At 46.1% G+C, this 19,646-nt stretch overlaps 1 protein-coding gene across 2 annotated transcripts in view; it reads left to right on the top strand.

Annotated features, from left to right (window-relative positions):
* Nucleotides 1–19,646, top strand: part of LOC146857534 (uncharacterized) — a 364,382-nt gene that overhangs the window by 78,691 nt on the left and 266,045 nt on the right. For both annotated transcript variants that reach the window (XM_085648076.1, XM_085648077.1), the window contains exons 2-3: nt 490–840; nt 17,238–17,558. In XM_085648076.1, the coding sequence (XP_085504202.1) occupies nt 490–840; nt 17,238–17,558 (672 nt within the window). The remainder of the gene's footprint in view (nt 1–489; nt 841–17,237; nt 17,559–19,646) is intronic.

Here is a 19,646-nt window from a genome sequence, read left to right as displayed (position 1 = left end):
AGGTGCACCTGACTTCAATGAAGCTGCCTTTTTCACACTTAACAAGCCTTGTTTGTGGTCTGTGCTGCGCCCCTCTTTGGCCCAAACATTTTGTGTGCTATCAAGGCTGCTTTTTAGCTGAACACTGAGAAGGCAGCCTCGGGACCTCACTTTTATGTTAAAGCTTGCTTCCTCAATAACATAACTGAATATACTATTCTTCAATTAACAAAATAGTATAATCCATTATTTAAATTACGGTTTTCAATAAGCGATAGCCTCTTACAAAATAGTTTTCATGATGAGTGCAACAAAAGGAAGATGTGATAGAAAAAGTACCTAGTGGATTATTTGTGTTCTGTGGCATTTAACATTTATTAGAAGATGTAGGAAGCCGACATTTAAATGCAGAGGGAATAGGTTGTTTTGGAGCTTTGGATTTAACCAAGCACTACACATAATTGCTTATAACAAATGAGTGCTTTAAATAACCTCATGTTTCCTTTTTAGTGACAGAAAAGATTCAAGTGACTGTGACGGATGTGTCAGCCCAGCTCCATGAGGATGTGCTCTTGCCGTGTGCAGTAACAGGCTACAACACACCAGAATTAGACCTCCCCAACGTGGGCATCAAATGGTCCTTCAGATCTCAGAAAGGAACGGAGGAAGAGGTTTATTCATTCGATGGAGCAGAGCACAAGACCTCTCGAGAGGGAACCCAAATCACAGACACGGAGCTGAGAAAAGGAAACGCTTCACTGTTCGTGCCGCAAGTCAAGCTGTCAGACGCGGGAAGGTATAAGTGCACAGTCTTTGTATCGTCAAACAAGGCGGAAGGAAGTTCATCACTCTCCATTTTAGGTCAGCATCCAATTCATATATTTCTCATCTCTTCTCTTTCGTCAGTTGTACTGCATAAAAAAGTATTTATAATTGGATGTAAATTGCATTTTTTAATTCTGTTCGAGTGGTGAGTTTTATTGTCAGAATTCATGAATAGTATAGCTTACCATTCCTCTGCTGTATTCATATTCTTCCAGGAGTGCCTCATCATGCAGGCTTCCAAAATGAGCAGCTTCATGCAACTGCTTCATTAGAAGGGGACAATGCATTCTTAACATCCAGCTCATCTAGAGTCTAGCGGGTCTGCTGTGAAATGCCTTGGGCAGAGGAGGAAGCACCTCTGCTCACCCATTGATGGCTGGCCCGCCTTATAGATAGAGATCTCTGAAGGGTGGACTTTTTTTACCTCTGAAACTGCTCCCAACAAAGAAGATGTGGCCTAGCGGCCAGAGCTGGCGACGTTCGAGCTGGGGAACCAGGTACGAGTCTCGGCGTCGGCTCAACATCCTGTGATTCTGGGCAAATCACTTCATATTCCCGTGCCTACCAAAACAAGCATTTGCAATGCAGTAGGTCTCGCATTTACGAGAGTTTTGTAAATTCAACACTTATTACATTACAAATGCTAGTTTGTAAAAACACCCATGTGGCACTTTAACTCTAAATTCGGCTGCACTAGAAGAGCCGTGTCTAAAGAAAGGGGCGTGACCACCATTAAAGTGAAAGCGCGGTATGGGATGCTTCTACAAAAAAATGCATTTGTTTGTCAAGTTGACAAACAAATGCTTTTTTGGGAAAAGCACCCATACCACGCTTTCACCCTAATGGCGGCCATGCCCCTTTCTTTAGACACAGTTCGTCTAAGGAAAAGAGCGCAGCTGACATTAAATTGTAAGTGCGGCATGGGGCAATTAAAAAAAATACAAATAAGTAGTAAAAAAAAAAAAACATGCAGACGCATTTTGGAGTAGCAAGTAAAGCAAAGGCACGGCCGTCACTGTCAGCGTGGCGTGCTGTGCTATGTAAAAAAAAAAAAAAAGGTTGGGAGACAGCGTGTCCTGCCTGCAACCGAAATAGTACTCAGAGTCTGTAATTACAGCATACCGAGCAACAAGACATGTAAAAGGGGGTGTCCAAATGGGAAAACCAAAAACACACTGTTATGCACTAGGAGTTTTCTCCCTGCATGCACACGACTCTGATTTATTTCTGCCCAATAATTCTGTCCAGTACTGCCATGATGGAAGCAGACAGCAATAAAAACATACTGACATAGCGTCTGTTGCAGCACAGGATTTCTCTCTCATCCATCGTAAACCCTGTGCTGCAGGCAGATGGATCTTTGATATCGACAAAGATGTAAGGAATTGCAGCAGAGAGAAGAAAAGCATCTTGAACAACGGTTCATTTAACATAAACTCTGCACAATATTTTTAATAAAGCATTTGCAAATTACTAAATTTGCGGCAGCAGTTACCCTCTGCTGATGGTTGAAAAACAATCAGAATTTCTTCACAAATGAATCTTTAGAGCACACTTTCACTCTCTGTTGAGTTTTCTTTTTCAATTTTATGAGTTCTTTCAATTACTTATGTTCTCTATTCTATTCCTCTTCCATTTCTATCCCTCTCCTAATTTCTCTGATTCTTTCTCTATTCTTTCTTCCATTTAGACAGCATCTAAATATTTTATATAAAACATATCATGCTATCAAACAAACACCTTTGATTAGCACAGGATTCAGAATGACTCTAAAAAGTCCTCATTCTACTGTTGAAAACCAGTTACCAATAGCAGAAGCTCATTCACCTACATTCCCTATTACACTAATAGTCTCCAATTGTTCTAGTTCAGGTTTCAGTTCAGAAATGTTCTTTGCAAATTCTTTTATCTTTCTGCTCTTCTCTGGTATAAACGAGCAGCAATGTTGAGCCATCAGCATCTAGCAGACTGTGCCATTCTCTGCCAGCAAAATGCCTAAAGCTAATCGATTTTGTAAAAACATTACTCTAATAGCCACTAATTCTGTATACAAAACAGCCAGCAAAGCACCAGATCTATGAGTTGCACATTTATCTACTACTGTTGACTGCTTTCTAATATTCTCATCATTCAAAATTACTTCTGGTGGTATGATTGTTCCAAAAATGTATTCCACTAATTGTGTTCCTTTATAAACACTTCATGTATGTATGAGAGATGGTTTCATGGTCAAAACACCTATGCTATTTACGTGGTACATGCAAAGACTTCTATTCACAAAATCACTGCATTTGTGACCCCAGAATACCTTTCTGCTACTTACAAAACCCTTTATAAGAGTCTGAAAAATGTTTTGGACTCATAAAATGGTCTCTGCGACAGTATACGTATCACAGCTAAAAGGTGGTGTGAAAGAGGAATCAACTGCCTATATGTGATTTTGAGATGAATGTGTCAATATTTTGTGACATTGTAATTGCAAACCGTTGATCCATGAGAGTGGAAGCTGTTTGGAGAAGGGGAAACTATTACTCTGGAATATGTTTACCTTCGGGAATCTTGACATAGGCTTCGAGAAACCTAAGCAGTGGTCCAGAGAAAACTATCACAAGGACAGATGTCTGTCATCCCTTGCTGGCCCACATCCTGCATCTGCAGCCAGTCATAGGGCACAAACTACAACCTGCCTAGTTAATATTCATTAGGCGTGTTGTAATGCGACTGACTACAAAGGTACAATTTGCAATTCAACCTAATACCACATAGGTCAAATTGCAAAATGCATTGCCCTTTGCACACCTGTTGATGTGCCAATTGCATCTCTGTTTTGAGAATGGGAATATTACATTGTTCAGAACTACCACAAAAAATCCTTGTGTCTAAAATTACAACGTAGGCATGTAGAGTGACAAACAAAATACAACGCAACAAGCTGTGGGAAAATCCCTTTCAGGGCAAAATCCCTCACCCACCAAAGGTGGCATGCTTTGTCATCTGGGATTCTTCTCCTGGAGGGAATACCTAGTCCCACCAAGGGCTACAACTCCCTCTCTGAGAGGAAGGAGCTCAGGGATGTTTTTTGTATTCCTACTATACTCAGGATATACTAAATCCAGCAGATGAGAGGTACTTAAAAGTAGTGGTGAGGGTGCAGCGCAACAGAAATGTCAAACCTTGAAGGTGATGAGGTTAAAACTGACTAACAAGAACAAAAAATGTACTTTTAATGACTAGTTCCTGCTGACAGGATTAAAAGACAGTGCACCTGCAGTATGGCTTTAAACTGCATGTGTCGGACGAAGGGGTCTACATGTTTCAGCCAAGTCGACCCGAGTGGTGTCAAGGCTTTCGTCAGGACCTAGAAGGATGCTGCTGCCAACAAACAGTGAAATAATAAGTGCTCAAATATCAAACCATTAATCCTGCTATTTTCATTTTCCAGATTTACTGGTTGTACCTAATAGAGAAGAAAAACAAAAAGATAGGGGGAGAACAATGAGTCTGTCACTCTAAACACGCTCACAATTTAGTAAAAGACGGAGGTCCTCATCCTGGGATCATCACCCTCAGCCTGGGACGACTCCTGGTGGCCCCCTGCCCTGGGCACCACCCCCAAGCCAACAGACCACGCACGCAACCTGGGCTTCATCCTGGACTCCTCCCTGTCGATGACCAGACAAGTCAACGCCGTCTCATCTTCATGCTTCAACACCTTGCGCATGCTTCGAAAGATCTTCCGGTGGATCCCCACCGAGACTAGGAAGACGGTCACCCAGGCACTCGTCACCAGCCGGCTGGACTACGGAAACACCCTCTACGCCGGCACCACCTCCAAACTCCAGAGGAAACTCCAACGAATCCAGAACGCCTCAGCACGACTCGTCCTGGACATCCCCTGCACAGCCACATCTCGGGACACCTGAGAGACCTGCACTGGCTCCCTGTCAGCAAGAGGATCACGTTCAGACTCCTCACCCACGCACACAAGGCCCTCCACGACCTGGGCCCCAAGCTCATCAACACCCGCCTGACCTTCCACATGCCCACCCGCCAGCTCCGCTCCGCCAGCCTCGCCCTCGCCGCTGTTCCACGCATCCGCAGAGCCACCGCCGGAGGAAGATCCTTCTCCTACCTGGCTGCCAAGACATGGAACTCCCTCCCCATCCACCTCCGGACAACCCAGGACCACCTCTCCTTCAGGAAGCAACTCAAGACCTGGCTGTTCGAGCAGTAACGTTACCCACCCCCCCCAGCGCCTTGAGACCCTACGGGTGAGTAGTGCGCTATACAAGTTCCATGATTGATTGATTGATTGATTGAGTAAATAAAGAGAATGTGGGATATTCTTATCTCCCATCTCTGCAATGTGTTTTGCCTATGTTAATGTTGGTTAATTCACTTACCCATAGTGTATGGCTTAGTAGCCTCACCTCAACCTGGCAACAGCCCAGGGAAGTGGGCCCCACTCTGTAAAAAAGGGGATGTAACGGTGTCAAACATAACCGTCATTATGTTGACATTACTCCTTACATACTATGTTGACAAGGTAAAAACAGATCACTACGAAACCGAGTTAATGAAAGCATTCACTCATTCATAAGTTGAAGGTACTGTCTAAAAAACAAATTCATTAGCATCAATTAGTTAGACAGTGATCATAGAACCCTCCAAGATCCAGAGTAATAGTGCAAGAAGGTCATGAGGTGTATTAGCCAGCCATGATGTAAAAAATACACTAAGTGTGCAAGTATAAACAGTTATACGAGGTGTATCCCTTGGAGCTGGTTCTCTCGTGTCCCAAGGAATAAACATATCATCCAACTCAGGTATGCTAAGGTCCTGGTTTAATATTGTGTACAGATCAGTATATACAATAAAATAAAGGAACCTCTGTACTCAGTGACACGTACTATTAAGTCAAAAATACACTTTCTAAAAAGCCTGGGGTGAGGTATATTGACATCTCGTTCCTAAATAGTCCAGTCAACACGAGTTTTACTTCAACACTGTGTCTTCACTTGTAACCGAAAACAGGCTCACAATGGAGGACACCAGGTGGGGAGAGGAAGAGAGGAAATGCTTACTCCAAACCCTTAATTGCCCAGTTCACTATAATCTACTTTAGGAAGAGAGGCAATGCGTGTCCGAAACTTTTAATTGTCAGTTCTGACCCATTTCACTATAATCTACCTTGCTTAAGCAAGTAATCATGAGTGCCCCATGTCCACGTGCGACAATGGCTGAGTCGTCACGCATAGGCTTACATAAGACACACAGAACAGAGCACTGCACTGCCATTCACTCACCTATCTGTTGGTACCCCGTGGCGGTACGTAAGCTGTGACCGGAGGTGCCGGCTGGGGCTCACCAGGTCAGCTTATATATCACCAGGAAGCGTGCGTGAAGTTGAGTTATCACCGCTGTGCATGTGTGCATCCAGTAGATGTCTGTCAGGTTAGGTAGTTCAAAAAGCTTTTATATTCACTGCGCATGCCTGCTGCACGGAGACTAACTCCTCTTCGAAATTTGATCGTGCAGAGCTTTTTTGTGCATGTTTTGGCAAACAATCATGTACTGAAGAGGAATACCAGATAAAAATATACTGAATCGGATAATATCCCCTGTTTAGGTAATAGTTGAATGAATGTGCATAAGAACACTGCTAATAGACACGTATTTCCAACAAACGTGATGTTCATATGCTGAAAGAAAATGCCAGGTCAAAACTCAGTAGAGTAATGTCTGTCAATGTTGCTAATGGTTGAGTGAATGGGCATCAATCGTTGAAATAATGATAGGGGACCAAAGTGCACTTGCTAATCCCCCTATAATTTAGATATAGAGGAAAGATAGTCTTAGCTTCAATGCACCGTACAAAAGCCGTCAGTAATGGTACTGTCCGGAAACACTTAACAATTTCTAAGAGATTGGTGTTCATAGAGTCATTCTCACTCTGTAATTCTTCAATGCTCAACTTAGTGGGGACAATGACCAGGTACAGTGCAAACTCTAGGGATAGTCATCTCCTAATGCTGTCCATGGACTATCGTCATTCAAGCCAGTTGTGTCACTCTTTAGTCTGTAAACCCATCGTGGTTCACGTTTCATCAAAAACTGCGATATGTCCAATACATGTGGTGGAATCCACAGTTGTTCCAGGACTGTCCAATTCAAGTCCTCTGGTGAATGATTGTTCTCCACGAAGTGATTTGTAAGCTTTGTTGATTGTTACTTGCAGAAGATCATGCTTTTGTGCTCCATGATTCTGATTTTTATCTTGCGTGTCGTCATGCCCATTTAGAGCAAGCCACATGGGCAGATAATCAGATAGATTGGCTTTTCACTGTTGCAGTTGGTATGCCGAGACAGATTCCATGGTTTGCCAGTGCCAATATCAATTAATCAATTAATCAATCAAATATTTGTAGAGCGCACTAATCACCCGTGAGGGTCTCAAGGCGCTGAGGGATGGGGGTGCAGCTACTGCTCGAACAGCCAGGTCTTGAGAAGTCTCCTGAAGGTCAGCAGGTCCTGGGTCTGTCGCAGCTGTGTGGGGAGGGTGTTCCATGTTTTGGCCACAAGGTAGGAGAAGGATCTGCCGCCGGTGGAGGTCCTGTGGATGCGTGGGACGGTGGCAAGGGCGAGGTCGGAGGAGCGCAGTTGGTGAGTCGGTGTGTAGAAGGTGAAACGCTTGTTGAGGTATAAGGGTCCGGTGTTGTGTAGTGCTTTGTGGGCATGGGTGAGGAGCTTGAAGGTGATCCTCTCCTTGACTGGGAGCCAGTGCAGGTCCTTCAGGTGGGCAGTGATGTGGGTGTGGCGGGGTATGTCGAGGATTGGGCGTTCTGTATGCGTTGGAGTCTCTTCTGTCTATTAGCAGTGTTCTTATGCACATTCATTCAACTATTACCTAAACAGGAGATATTACCCGATTCAGTATATTTGTATCTGGTATTCCCCTTCAGTACATGATTGGTAACCAAAACATGCACAATCAAGCTCTGCACAATCAAATTTTGAAGAGGAGTTAGTCTCCGTGCAGCGGGCATGCACAGTGAATATAAACGCTTTTTGAACTACCTAAGCAGACAGACATCTGCTGGATGAACTTCTTGAACATCCGCCCTAGATGCACGCATGTGCAGCGGTGATAACTCAACTTCACGCGCGCTTCCTGGTGATATATAAGCTGACCTGGTGAGCCCCAGCCGGCACCTCCGGGCACAGCTTTTAAAAAAAAAAATGTAAAATATTTTTATTGTTGCATTTTCTTCCAAAAACCATCACGAAATGCCACGATCATAATTATCACATCTATACCAACAATCCGTCCCAACACGTAGATCAAGAACATTTCTATACAGTTTCTATTTATAAATGATCGGTGGCTATCAGATGCCTTTTTCTGTACCTCTCCTGATACAGTGGGATCCGAAAGAACAGTGTTCGAGTTGTACCTCTCCTGATACAGTGGGATCCGAAAGAACAGTGTTCGAGGAATGTGGGCTGCTGAATTCATATCTGTGCATAGATCGCCGCCTAGTGTTGGGTCCGGATGTTTGCACGTTGTTGTCCTGGAAGAGTCTTTGAAGTATCACGAGATAGGTGACTCCTCCCCTGGACCACAGTGCGCATGGGCATCCTCTCCATCCTTAGATTGTTTTTTTCCGCCATTGGGTTCGGATGTGCTTATCTTAGCTCAAGTTAGGGAAATTCAGTTTAAGGCCAAAAGGCCTTTAGTTATCGTCGGTACTGTTCCCGTTCGGTATCGACTAGTTTCTTTAGTACTTTAGAACCTTCTTCCAGCTTTTCGGATCCGTTTGGTCCGAACATCGAACTTCCATCGACGATGGAATCGAGGACTCCATTCAAACGGTGTCCTTTATGCTACGCAAAATACCCACACATCGACGTCCACCCGGTATGCAACAAATGTCTCTCACCGGATCACGATGAGTCGAAATGTATGGCCTGTGCCCGATTCTGATCGAAGAAGACTCTCCGGAATCGACGAGCGGCGAGATTAGAAGCGCAGCAATCGGCGCCTGCCCCGGCCAACATCTTCAGCACCGAAGACGAGGACGCCGAGAGCGTGGAAGAAGTAAACTCCAGCCCCGCTTCCGAACACGATTCCCGATCGGAAGACGACGATGAGGTGCTTTTTCAAAGGGAAGAAGTCATCGACGAGGTAGGAGACTACGATGAGGCCTTTGGGGCCGAAGAAGATAGCTCTAGCGAGGAGCTAGGCCCACCCGTCGATACGGAGGCTGACAAAATGCATCATCATAAGGCTCAGGTCGAGGGATCGCCTCCGGGCCTTACCCGAGATCAATCTCCAAGTTCTTCGGCCCCGCCTTTGGGCCCGGCTTCGAACATTCCGCACGAGCCATTATTAACGAAAACGACTGGATTCCCTTCAGCGAAACCGAAACCAATCGTCGCACCAGTTCCACCGAAACCAAAAGTGAAACTGGCTGTAATCGGCTCGAAGGCCTCGAAGCCCTCCACTCCTTCGACGCCAGCAAAGGCCATCGGCCCCGAACGCAGTAAAAGGGATTTCGGCACCGAGCTCACTGCAGTGGATATCGGTGCCGACCCGAAGAAAAAGGCCCTCGGTCCCCACAAGGCGCCTCGGCCTCTGGCACCGAAGCCGTCGGCCCCGACCACCAACGTCAAAGTGGCCGCCCCATCTGCGTCCTCGTCGAAGACAGCGGCGCCTGCCAAGTCGTCGACTCCAACGACCGTCGATACCTCTCTTCGGATCGATGACCCCATGGCTCCAAAGCAGTCGACGCCTACCTCCAAGGTGCCGACCGGTTCCAAAGAGCCGTCTGCGTTCTCCGTGCAACAGGTCGCGGCATCGTGGCAAAGCATCAGGGAACGGGCAGCCCGCCGATCCACGTCGGGCCCCGACACGCACAAGGCTCCGAAAGCACCCTCGGCACCGACCAACATCACGTTTGGCTTGCCGCCGTCCACGGCGCCGAAGATGTTCGAGATCCGGACACGTGTCCGCCAGACACAGTCCCCGTCTACTAGACACACAGATTTTGAGCCTTCACAGCCACAATTCATCAACGCCAACAGTGGTAGACTGATGCTCCGCAAGCGGAAAATCACGCCAGAGAGAGGATTGGACTCCTACAGAATCCCTCTCAAGCACAAATTGCCAGCAGGGTAGGAGCCAGTGCTTCATGAACGCTTACAACCCTCCCATCAGGATCCCCAGTCCTTTTCTCCTACGCCTTCAGAGACAGACGCAGTAGAGGACTATATGGGGGATGATACCACCTACCCTGGGGATGTCGATCCTGATGAGCATCTGCAAGACCCAGATCAGACATGGGATGACCCTACAGACCAGGGTACCGCACCAGATACCCATGACACGCAGCTTTACAGCACAAAGACATCTCCCACAGAGGACACTGCTGCCTTCAATGCCCTCATAGAACGGGCTGCTGCCAATCATGGAGTAGAACTACACTCTGACACTGTCGAAGAAGACTTCTTGGTGGACACTTTCGCCTCTTCCGAAAGAACTGTCAAAACTCTGCCCATGTTGAAAGGAGTTCTCAAACCTGCAAAAGACATTTTTAAGGAAACAACCAGGGCACGGGTGCTAAACCCCAGGATTGAACAAAAATACAAGCCTGCACCCGGAGACCCTATGTACATTAGGGGTCAGTTACCTTTGGACTCCATGGTAGTTGCTAACGCTCGCAAACGAGCCCATTCGCAGACGACAGGTGATGCTCCTCCCCCAGACAAGGAGTCCAAAGTGCTGGAGACATCAGGCAAAAGGATTGCAGCGCAAGCAGCAAACATCTGGCGCATTGCCAACACAGGCACTCCTCGCCCGTTATGATCGTTCCCACTACGACACACTAGAATCACTACTCCAACATTTGCCGGATGAATATAAAGAGGCAGCGGAGCTCCTCATCAGAGAGGGACAACTCCTTACCAATGCATCCATCAAGTACGCCCTGGATGCTGCCGACACAGTGGCGAGGGCAATCAACACAAGCGTCATGTTGAGACGACACGCATGGTTGAGAATCTCAGGCTTCAAGCCGGAGATTTAGAACAACATCTTAAATCAACCAGTCAACCCCGACTACTTATTCGGCCCTGAAGTTGACACTACCCTCGAGAAAATTAAGAAAGACACTGACACTGCGAAATCAATGGGGGCTCTGCAAACGCAGCAGTTTCGTAGTGGCTCCTTTCGTCGCCCCGGGAATAGAGGAGCAGCTAGAGGTCAGGGGTCACAGCAGCAATACACTAAAGGGGGCACACAGAGTACCTACGATAAAACCAACAGAGGTGGATATCGTGGCTCTAGCACCAAGGGCAGAGGACGTGGTTACGGCAACACCAGGTCCTCACCCAAAAACAAACAGTGACGCCCTCTCCCTTCCCCCCGACCACATAACACCTGTCGGGGGGAGACTCCAGCGGTTCCTGTCCACGTGGAAAACCATCACCACAGACAGGTGGGTCAGGGACATTATCCAGCACGGTTACTGTCTCGAATTAACATCTACTCCACCCAACATACCGCCAAAGCACCGTCCTATGTCCGTAGAGCACTTGGCATTATTGCAGCAGGAAGTGCTAAGTATGCTGCAAAAAGGTGCAATAGAGGTCGTGCCCATCGACCAGCAGGGGACAGGGGTGTACTCTCTGTACTTCTTAATCCCAAAAAAGGACGGGTCGCTCAGACCTATACTAGACCTCAGACCCCTCAACCAATACATTCTCTCAGAGCATTTCCATATGCTCACCCTACAGCAAGTTCTCCCGCTGCTCAGTCAGGGAGACTTCATAGCCACACTAGACCTCAAAGATGCATATTTCCACATACCCATACACCCATCACACAGGAAATATCTCAGGTTCACTATTCAGGGCCATCACTACCAATTCAAAGTTCTCCCCTTCGGAGTGACAACAGCACCCAGGGTTTTCACCAAGTGCCTAGCTACGGTGGCTGCACATCTACGGAGACAACACATTCACGTCTACCCTTACCTGGACGACTGGCTTGTTCAGGCAAAGTCAGCCCAGCAATGTGCCAGCCACATGTCCCTCACCATTCACCTTCTTCACAGTCTGGGATTCTCACTAAATTACCCAAAATCACATCTCCAACCCGCACACGTACGACAGTACCTGGGCGCGACCATAATCACTCTGGCAGCCACAGCTCAGCCAAATTTAGTGAGGATCAACAGCATGCAACTGCTGATCTCAAAGTTCAAACCTCAACACTCCCTTCCTGCGCGAGTGTTCATGCAGTTGATAGGCATGATAGCCTCCTGCATTTTCATAGTCCCGCACGCTAGACTACATATGCGCCCGCTTCAGGAGTGCTTGGCACGTCAATGGAATCAGGCTCACGGGCAATTAAAAGACCCAGTGTTGGTGAGCGGTCGGGCATACAACTCTCTGCATTGGTGGAATCCACAAAACCTTTGCAAGGGCCGACCGTTCCAGGAGCCTGTTCCACAAATAATACTGACAGCGGACGCCTCTCTCCAGGGTTGGGGAGCTCATGTACTCACTTTCACAGTGCAGGGACTATGGTCAACCCAACAAAAGAAGATGCACATCAACGTTCTGGAACTGATGGCAATCTTCCTAGCCATGAAGGCATTCAAAGTACACTTGTGCAACAAAGTCGTGTTGATCCGGACGGACAACATGACTGCCATGTACTACATACAAAAGCAGAGAGGAACACACTCTCCACAGTTGTCTCATCTGGCTCAGAGCATGTGGAAGTGGGCCATTCAGAGGAACATATTCCTCATGGTGGAACACCTCCCCAGCAAGGACAACCAGATGGCGGATCTGCTCAGCAGACACAGCCACCAGATGCACGAGTGGGAGCTACACCCATCAGTACTCCAACCGTACTTCCAACAGTGGGGTCATCCAGAGATAGACCTATTCGCCACAAATGAAAACGCAAAATGCCAAAACCCACATCCACAGTCACAGGGCAATGCGATATGGATGAACTGGTCCGGCAGATTTGCGTACGCTTTTCCCCCTGCGCCATTAATACCGCTAGTGGCACGCAAACTGCGACAACACTCTCTGACACTCATCCTAGTTGCTCCCACATGGGCGCGCCAACCATGGTACACCACCTTTCTAGAACTTTCCGTGGTGCCGCATCAGAGGCTGCGGATCAAACCCGCACTTTTAACGCAGAACCATGGCGAAATTCAGCACCCAGATCCGCAACAGCTGAACCTGGCAATCTGGCTCCTGAAGTCTTAGAGTTTGGCTACCTAAACCTGCCACCTGACTGTATGGATATCATCAAGGAGGCCAGGAGACCCACTACCAGAGCTTGCTATGCGGCTAAATGGAAGAGGTTTGTCATTTATTGCAACAACAATGACATTAACCCGCTGGACGCATCCATTCAAAACATCATCTGTTACCTCTTACACCTATACCAATGCAATCTGGCATACAACTCAATACGTATCCATTTAACCGCGATAGCAGCCTATCTTCAAAACAGGCAGCACCTCTCTTTATTCAGAGTGCCTGCCATCAAAGCCTTCTTGGATGGACTCAAACGAGTAATTCCCCCAAGACACCCACCGGCACCGGTGTGGAACCTCAATTTGGTCCTCACCAGATTAATCGGTCCACCTTTTGAACCTCTCCATTCATGTGAGATTCAATTCCTCACCTGGAAAGTAGCTTTCTTGGTGGCAATCACTTCATTAAGAAGAGTTAGTGAACTCCAGGCACTAACCATTCAAGAGCCATTCATACAGGTTCACGCAAACAGGGTTGTATTACGTACCAACCCCAAATTCATGCCCAAAGTGGTATCGCAGTTCCACATGAATCAAACTATTGAACTGTCTGTTTTCTTTCAAAATCCACAAAATGTCGCAGAGAGAATGCTCCATACACTAGATGTAAAGAGGGCCCTCATGTACTATATAGACGGAACAAAGGACTTTCGGAAAACAAAACAACTTTTCGTTTCCTTTTCTCCACAACACAAGGGCAACGCCATTTCCAAAGCAGGGATAGCCAGATGGATCGTTAAATGTATTCAAATTTGCTATCAAAAGGCTAAACGCACATTAACGATTCCCCCACGAGCCCACTCAACAAGAAAGTTAGGGGCGTCCATGGCTTTCCTAGGAAACATTCCTTTACAAGAAATATGTAGAGCAGCCACATGGTCCACTATACATACATTTACCAAACACTACTGTGTAGATGTACACTCAAAACAGCAGGCAGCTGTAGGACAGGCTGTTCTCAAAACTCTTTTTCAGACTGCTGCAGCTGGCACGGGTAGCCGCCGCTAATAGGAGGTACTGCTATGTATTCTATGCACAGATATGAATTCAGCAGCCCACATGCCTCGAACTGAATATGCTACTTACCAGTATGCATCTGTTCTTGGCATGTAGGGCTGCTGACATTCATATCGCCCACCCTCCTCCCCGGTGCCTCTGGCAGCTGCAGCTCTCAGAATTACTGTATAGCATGGTCATCACTTACTGTATCTACTCCATCACTGCCACAATGTCGAAAAACAATCTAAGGATGGAGAGGATGCCCATGCGCACTGTGGTCCAGGGGAGGAGTCACCTATCCCAGGATACTTCGAAGACTCTTCCAGGACAACAACGTGCAAACATCCGGACCCAACACTAGGCGGCGATCTATGCACAGATATGAATGTCAGCAGCCCTACATGCCAAGAACAGATGCATACTGGTAAGTAGCATATTCAATCTGAAACATATTCAAATTTATAAATGATAAACCTCTGGTCACAGCTTACGTACCGCCATGGGGTACCGAACGATAGGTGAGAGAATGGCAGTGCAGCACTCTGTTCTGTGTGTCTTATGTGGGCATACGCCTGACGACTCAGCCATTGTCACACGGGGACATGGGGCACTCATGATTACTTGCCTAAGGTAGATTATAGTGAAATGGGCCAGAACTGACACTTAAACGTTTGGGGCACACATTTCCTCTCTTCCTAAAGTAGATTAAAGTGAACTGGGCACTTAAGGGTTTGGGATGAGCATTTCCTCGCTTCCTCTTCCCACCTGCTGTGTCCTCCATTGCGAGCCTGTTTTCGGTTACAAGTGAAGACACGGTGTTGAAGTAAAACTTGTGTTGACTGGACTCTTTAGGAGCGAGACGTCAATATACCTCACCCGAGGCTTATTCGAAAGTGTTTTTTTTACTTAATAATGCGTGTTACTGAGTACAGAGGTTCTTTTATTTTATTGTATATATTGATGTGTACACAATATTAAACCAAGACCTTGGCATACCTGAGTTGGATGGTATGTTTTTTCCTTGGGGCACGAGAGAACCAGTTCAATGGGATACACCTCGTATAACTGTTTATTCTTGCACACTTAGTGTATTTTTTACATCATGGCTGGCTAATACACCCCATGACCTTCTTGCACTATTACTCTGGGTCTTGGAGGGGGGTTCTATGATTACTGTCTAACTAATTGATGGTAACAAATTTGTTTTTTAGACAGTACCTTCACCTTATGAATGAGTGAATGCTTTCAATAACTCGGTTTTGTAGTGATCTGTTTTTTTTTCCTTGTCACCATTTTATGTAAGGAGTAATGTCAACATAATGATTATTATGTTTGACACCGTTACATCCCCTTTTTTACAGAGTGGGGCCCCCTTCCCTGAGCTATTGCCAGGTTGAGGTGAGGCTTCTTAGCCATACACTATGGGTAAGTGAATTAACCAACATTATCATATGCAAAACGCATTGCAGAGATGGGAGATAAGAATATCCCACATTCCCTTTTTTTACTAAATTGTGAGCATGTTAGAGTGATGGACTCATTGTTTTTCCACTGTCTTTTTGTTTTTCTTCTCTATTAGGTACAACCAGTAAATCTGGAAAATGAAAATAGCAGGATTACGGGTTTGATATTTGAGCACTTATTATTTCACTGTTTGTTGGTAGCAGCATCCTTCTAGGTCCTGATGAAATCCTTGACACCACTCGGGTCGACTTGGCTGAAACATGTAGACGGCTTCGTCCGACACATGTAGTTTAAATCCATACTGCAGGTGCACTGTCTTTTAATCCTGTCAGCAGGACCAAGTCATTAAAAGTATATTTTATATTCTTGTTAGTCAGTTTTAACTTCACCACCTTCACGGTTTGACATTTCTGTTGCGCTGCACCCTCACCACTACATTTAAGTACCTCTCATCTGGTGGATTTAGTATATCCTGAGTAGAGTAGGAATACAAAAAACATTCCGGCGTTGTAGCCCTTGGTGGGACTAGGTATTCCCACCAGGAAGAAAATCCCAGATGAGGAAGCATGCCACCTTTGGTGGGTGAGGGATTTCTTCCTGAAAGGGATTCTTTCCACAGCTTGTGTTATATTTCGTTTGTCACTCTACATGCCTACGTTGTAATTTTAGACCCAAGGATGTTTTGTGGTAGTTCTGAATTATTGGGGATATTATCCTTGCAGGTCTTTAAAAATTTTCTTTGGACCCCCCCTTCAAATTTATTTGTGTTAAATATTACATTGTTCCCAGAATGCCTTGCAGATGGCACAGAATGTCCTATTTCACCTAGGTAGAGTAATAGAGAAACAGTTTATGAAATTTCAGCATAATTAAAGTAATGTTAGGGTGTACTTCGGTTTGTGACCCTTTATTCTTGTCTTTGCTGGTAAATTATTCTCAGCTGTGAATCAGTTACTGGTGACAATTACTTTTGAAAAGTCTTTGCAAGGGTATCACAGTGACCACAATCTTTCTTTTTTAACTGATTGAAGTACACATTTGCCACGATTGTTCAGGGAGTGAATGTTGCTTTGCAGTTATTTAGCAGGTAGCAATAAAAGTAGAGCGTTCCACGCCGTAGAGGAAGACCTATTGTTAATCCTCATTGTTGCATTACAGCCACAATTGCTTGTACTGGCCTGTAGCTTCAATTGAATTAGAAATGCCTGTGTCTGGCACAATGGTACCGTGGAACAGTGGCACCAAATATAGCAGTGTACAGAATGCTGCTTGGGTTTACTAGTACCTGTTAGTGCACACCCCTGAGACCCAGAACACCTGCCAGGCTTTTATCCACAATGCACAGTCATTATTGGAACTCTTACTCTTATGCTTTTAGTAATGGCCTTTTACTAAGTTAACCACTGAGAGATACCTTCAGACTGCAAGAACAACACTGCTGCTATTCTGATACATTTACATCTTCCAAATAGAAAAATAGAGACTGCCCACACTGCTCAAGGGCAAACTTCATAAATGTGAGAAAATTATGAAATGCTTTGACCATGTATGTTTTTGCCAAAGACAGACTTTTCACAAAGTATTATGAAATCTAAAATGTGCTATTTATGTGCTTGGGTTTTACAGCTACTCCCAAAATGACGTTGTCATCATCAGCAATTTCAGTTGAGGTTGGAGATGAGAGGTCCATATCATGTGCAATCAGCCAATTTTATCCTGAAAACATAGAGGTGCAATGGTTTGAGCTCTCAAATGACAAAGTAAGCAGTGTTGCTGCGGACATCTGTACTGGGTCCCTTATTGACAATCCAGATGGAACATTTAATGTCACCAGTCGATTACGCCTTCGGCCAACTCTGGAAGATAATGAGAAAAGGTATCAGTGCACCGTGGAATACAAGACTCTTCCTCAGAATTTCTCACTTACTGCTGCCCTCAGTGTTACAGGTAAAAGTACTAACACATAAACATTGAGTAATTAATCTGTTTTTTAGATACATATGTTTGTGTTAACAAAATATTGCCATTTGCATTTTTTCTGTCATATTTAGAGGTCATCAGAATTCTAAAAATAGGTGCAGTTATTGTTTAATTCTTTATTTTTTAAAGTTGCATCCATTTTGAGTTGAGCACTAAAAACAGCACATTTAATGTTGTGCTCGGTATTAATACCAGTATTGGGACCTGATTTAGATATCGGCAGACAGGTTACTCTGTCACAACAGAGACGAATATTCTGTCTGCTGAAATAGAAATCCCATAATCTCCTATAGGTTTTAGATTTTGACGGACAAGATACCCGTCACCGTTGCGACTAAGTAACCCGTCCACCAATATCTAAATCAGGCCTATAGGGTCTATTAGGATGGCAGTCGGAAAATCACTCCGACCGCCATGGTAGCGGGTATAGACCGCCTGTCAGGACCGTGACATAACCGCCGGTCCAATTAGAATGGTCCGCTGTCGAAATCCGACCGCGGAAGTACGATCGCGGCCTTTAACATTGCGGCGGTTGCTGATGCCAGCAGCACCGCCGCAATGTCGAAAGGAGCATGTCCTGCATATTCCTGCACTGCGTGGCAGGCACTGACACCTGGTACATGGATCCCCAGTGCACCCACTCCCCCCCAACACACTGGGGGCCCACAATGGCCCCTGGAGATATTCTCCGCATGCCTTTCCATGGCGGTTCCACCGCAGCGGAAAGGCTGGCTACCGCCAACAACATAATCATGCCGGCGGAGCCTGGCCATGCACCGGACCCATTTTAGCGGTCCAGCACCGCCCACCAGGCAAGCGTGTGGACTGCTACCGGCGGAAAAGTGGAGGGCAGAATTTCTCACCGCCGCGGTCATCACAGCCATGCTAATGTGACCGGCGGTTTTCGGGTTTCAATCGTGGGCGGATGGCCTCCTCTGGGCCGGCGGTTACCACCACCGGCCCAGCGGCAGCCATCCGTCCGCCATCCTAATAGACCTCTATGTTTGCTCTTACCACTGAGCACAAAACATTTGTGTGTTATGTACTATTTTTCGCTTAAAAGTGTACATTCGAGCCCAAAACCTGCCAGGATCTCAACATAAATGTAATTCGCGCTAACAGGTTTTGCTTCCACAGTTTAACACCTGGAACTGAATTAGCCCCTTTTTTAGGTGAAGGGCTCAGGCAAGTACCAAAAACAGCTCAGCGTGCTTTGTTGATCTCAATGGAACGTACATTGAAGAAATTATGTTGGCTTCCACAGTGTGGTGCATCCACTCCTACTACTCAGTAATGTGCTTGAAAGATGACCATGATCCAACCTATCAGGGCTATTAGCAAATGTAGCTTACCCTTGTGAGTAACTTACATGTGAAAGGACTCAGCCAACACGTCTCAGCCCCATCCCACGGGCACTTTGTGGACACTGTTTTTACCTCATGTGACAGTATCACAATGTGGGCTACGGGAGCACCATGTATGGGGGAATCACCAGCCAACTCACAAAAAGACTTCAAGACCATCCAGAATGCAGCAGCCAGACTGATCCTCAACCTCTAAGCCGGTCTTGAGTAACAACACACCTAAGGGAACTAAATTGGCTCCCTTTACAAAAGTGCGCTCAGTTCAAGCTCCTCACCAATACATGCATAACAATGCACAACACAGGTCCTAACTGAATAGCTGCAGTCAGTTTCACCAACCCACCAGGCACCTCCACTCTGCCGGAATCGCCCTAGAAAATATGTCAGCCATACGCAAAAGCAGATCAGGAGGTTGTGCCTTCCAGTATACTGCTAGAGCCTCCTCATTGACATATACAAAGTCCGAGCCGGCGAATGGCAGTTGATGAGCTAGACTCATTCACGTAGGTACTAGTTGCGTCTGCAGTCTACAAGAACACACAGGGCGAAGTCTGTGTGGGATGGAACCCCATACCTGCTGTGTCTGCAAATTACATAGTTCAATGTTCTACAGGGATGAGAAGATAATTGGTGGATTACTTTTTAGCGGCCTTCATTACGCAGAGATGAGCTCATCCTCATTACAGTTCTT

This window comes from Triturus cristatus, chromosome 3_2 (assembly GCF_964204655.1).
Source record: "Triturus cristatus chromosome 3_2, aTriCri1.1, whole genome shotgun sequence".
Lineage (NCBI taxonomy): Eukaryota > Metazoa > Chordata > Amphibia > Caudata > Salamandridae > Triturus > Triturus cristatus.
This window is presented reverse-complemented; position numbering and strand designations above follow the sequence as displayed.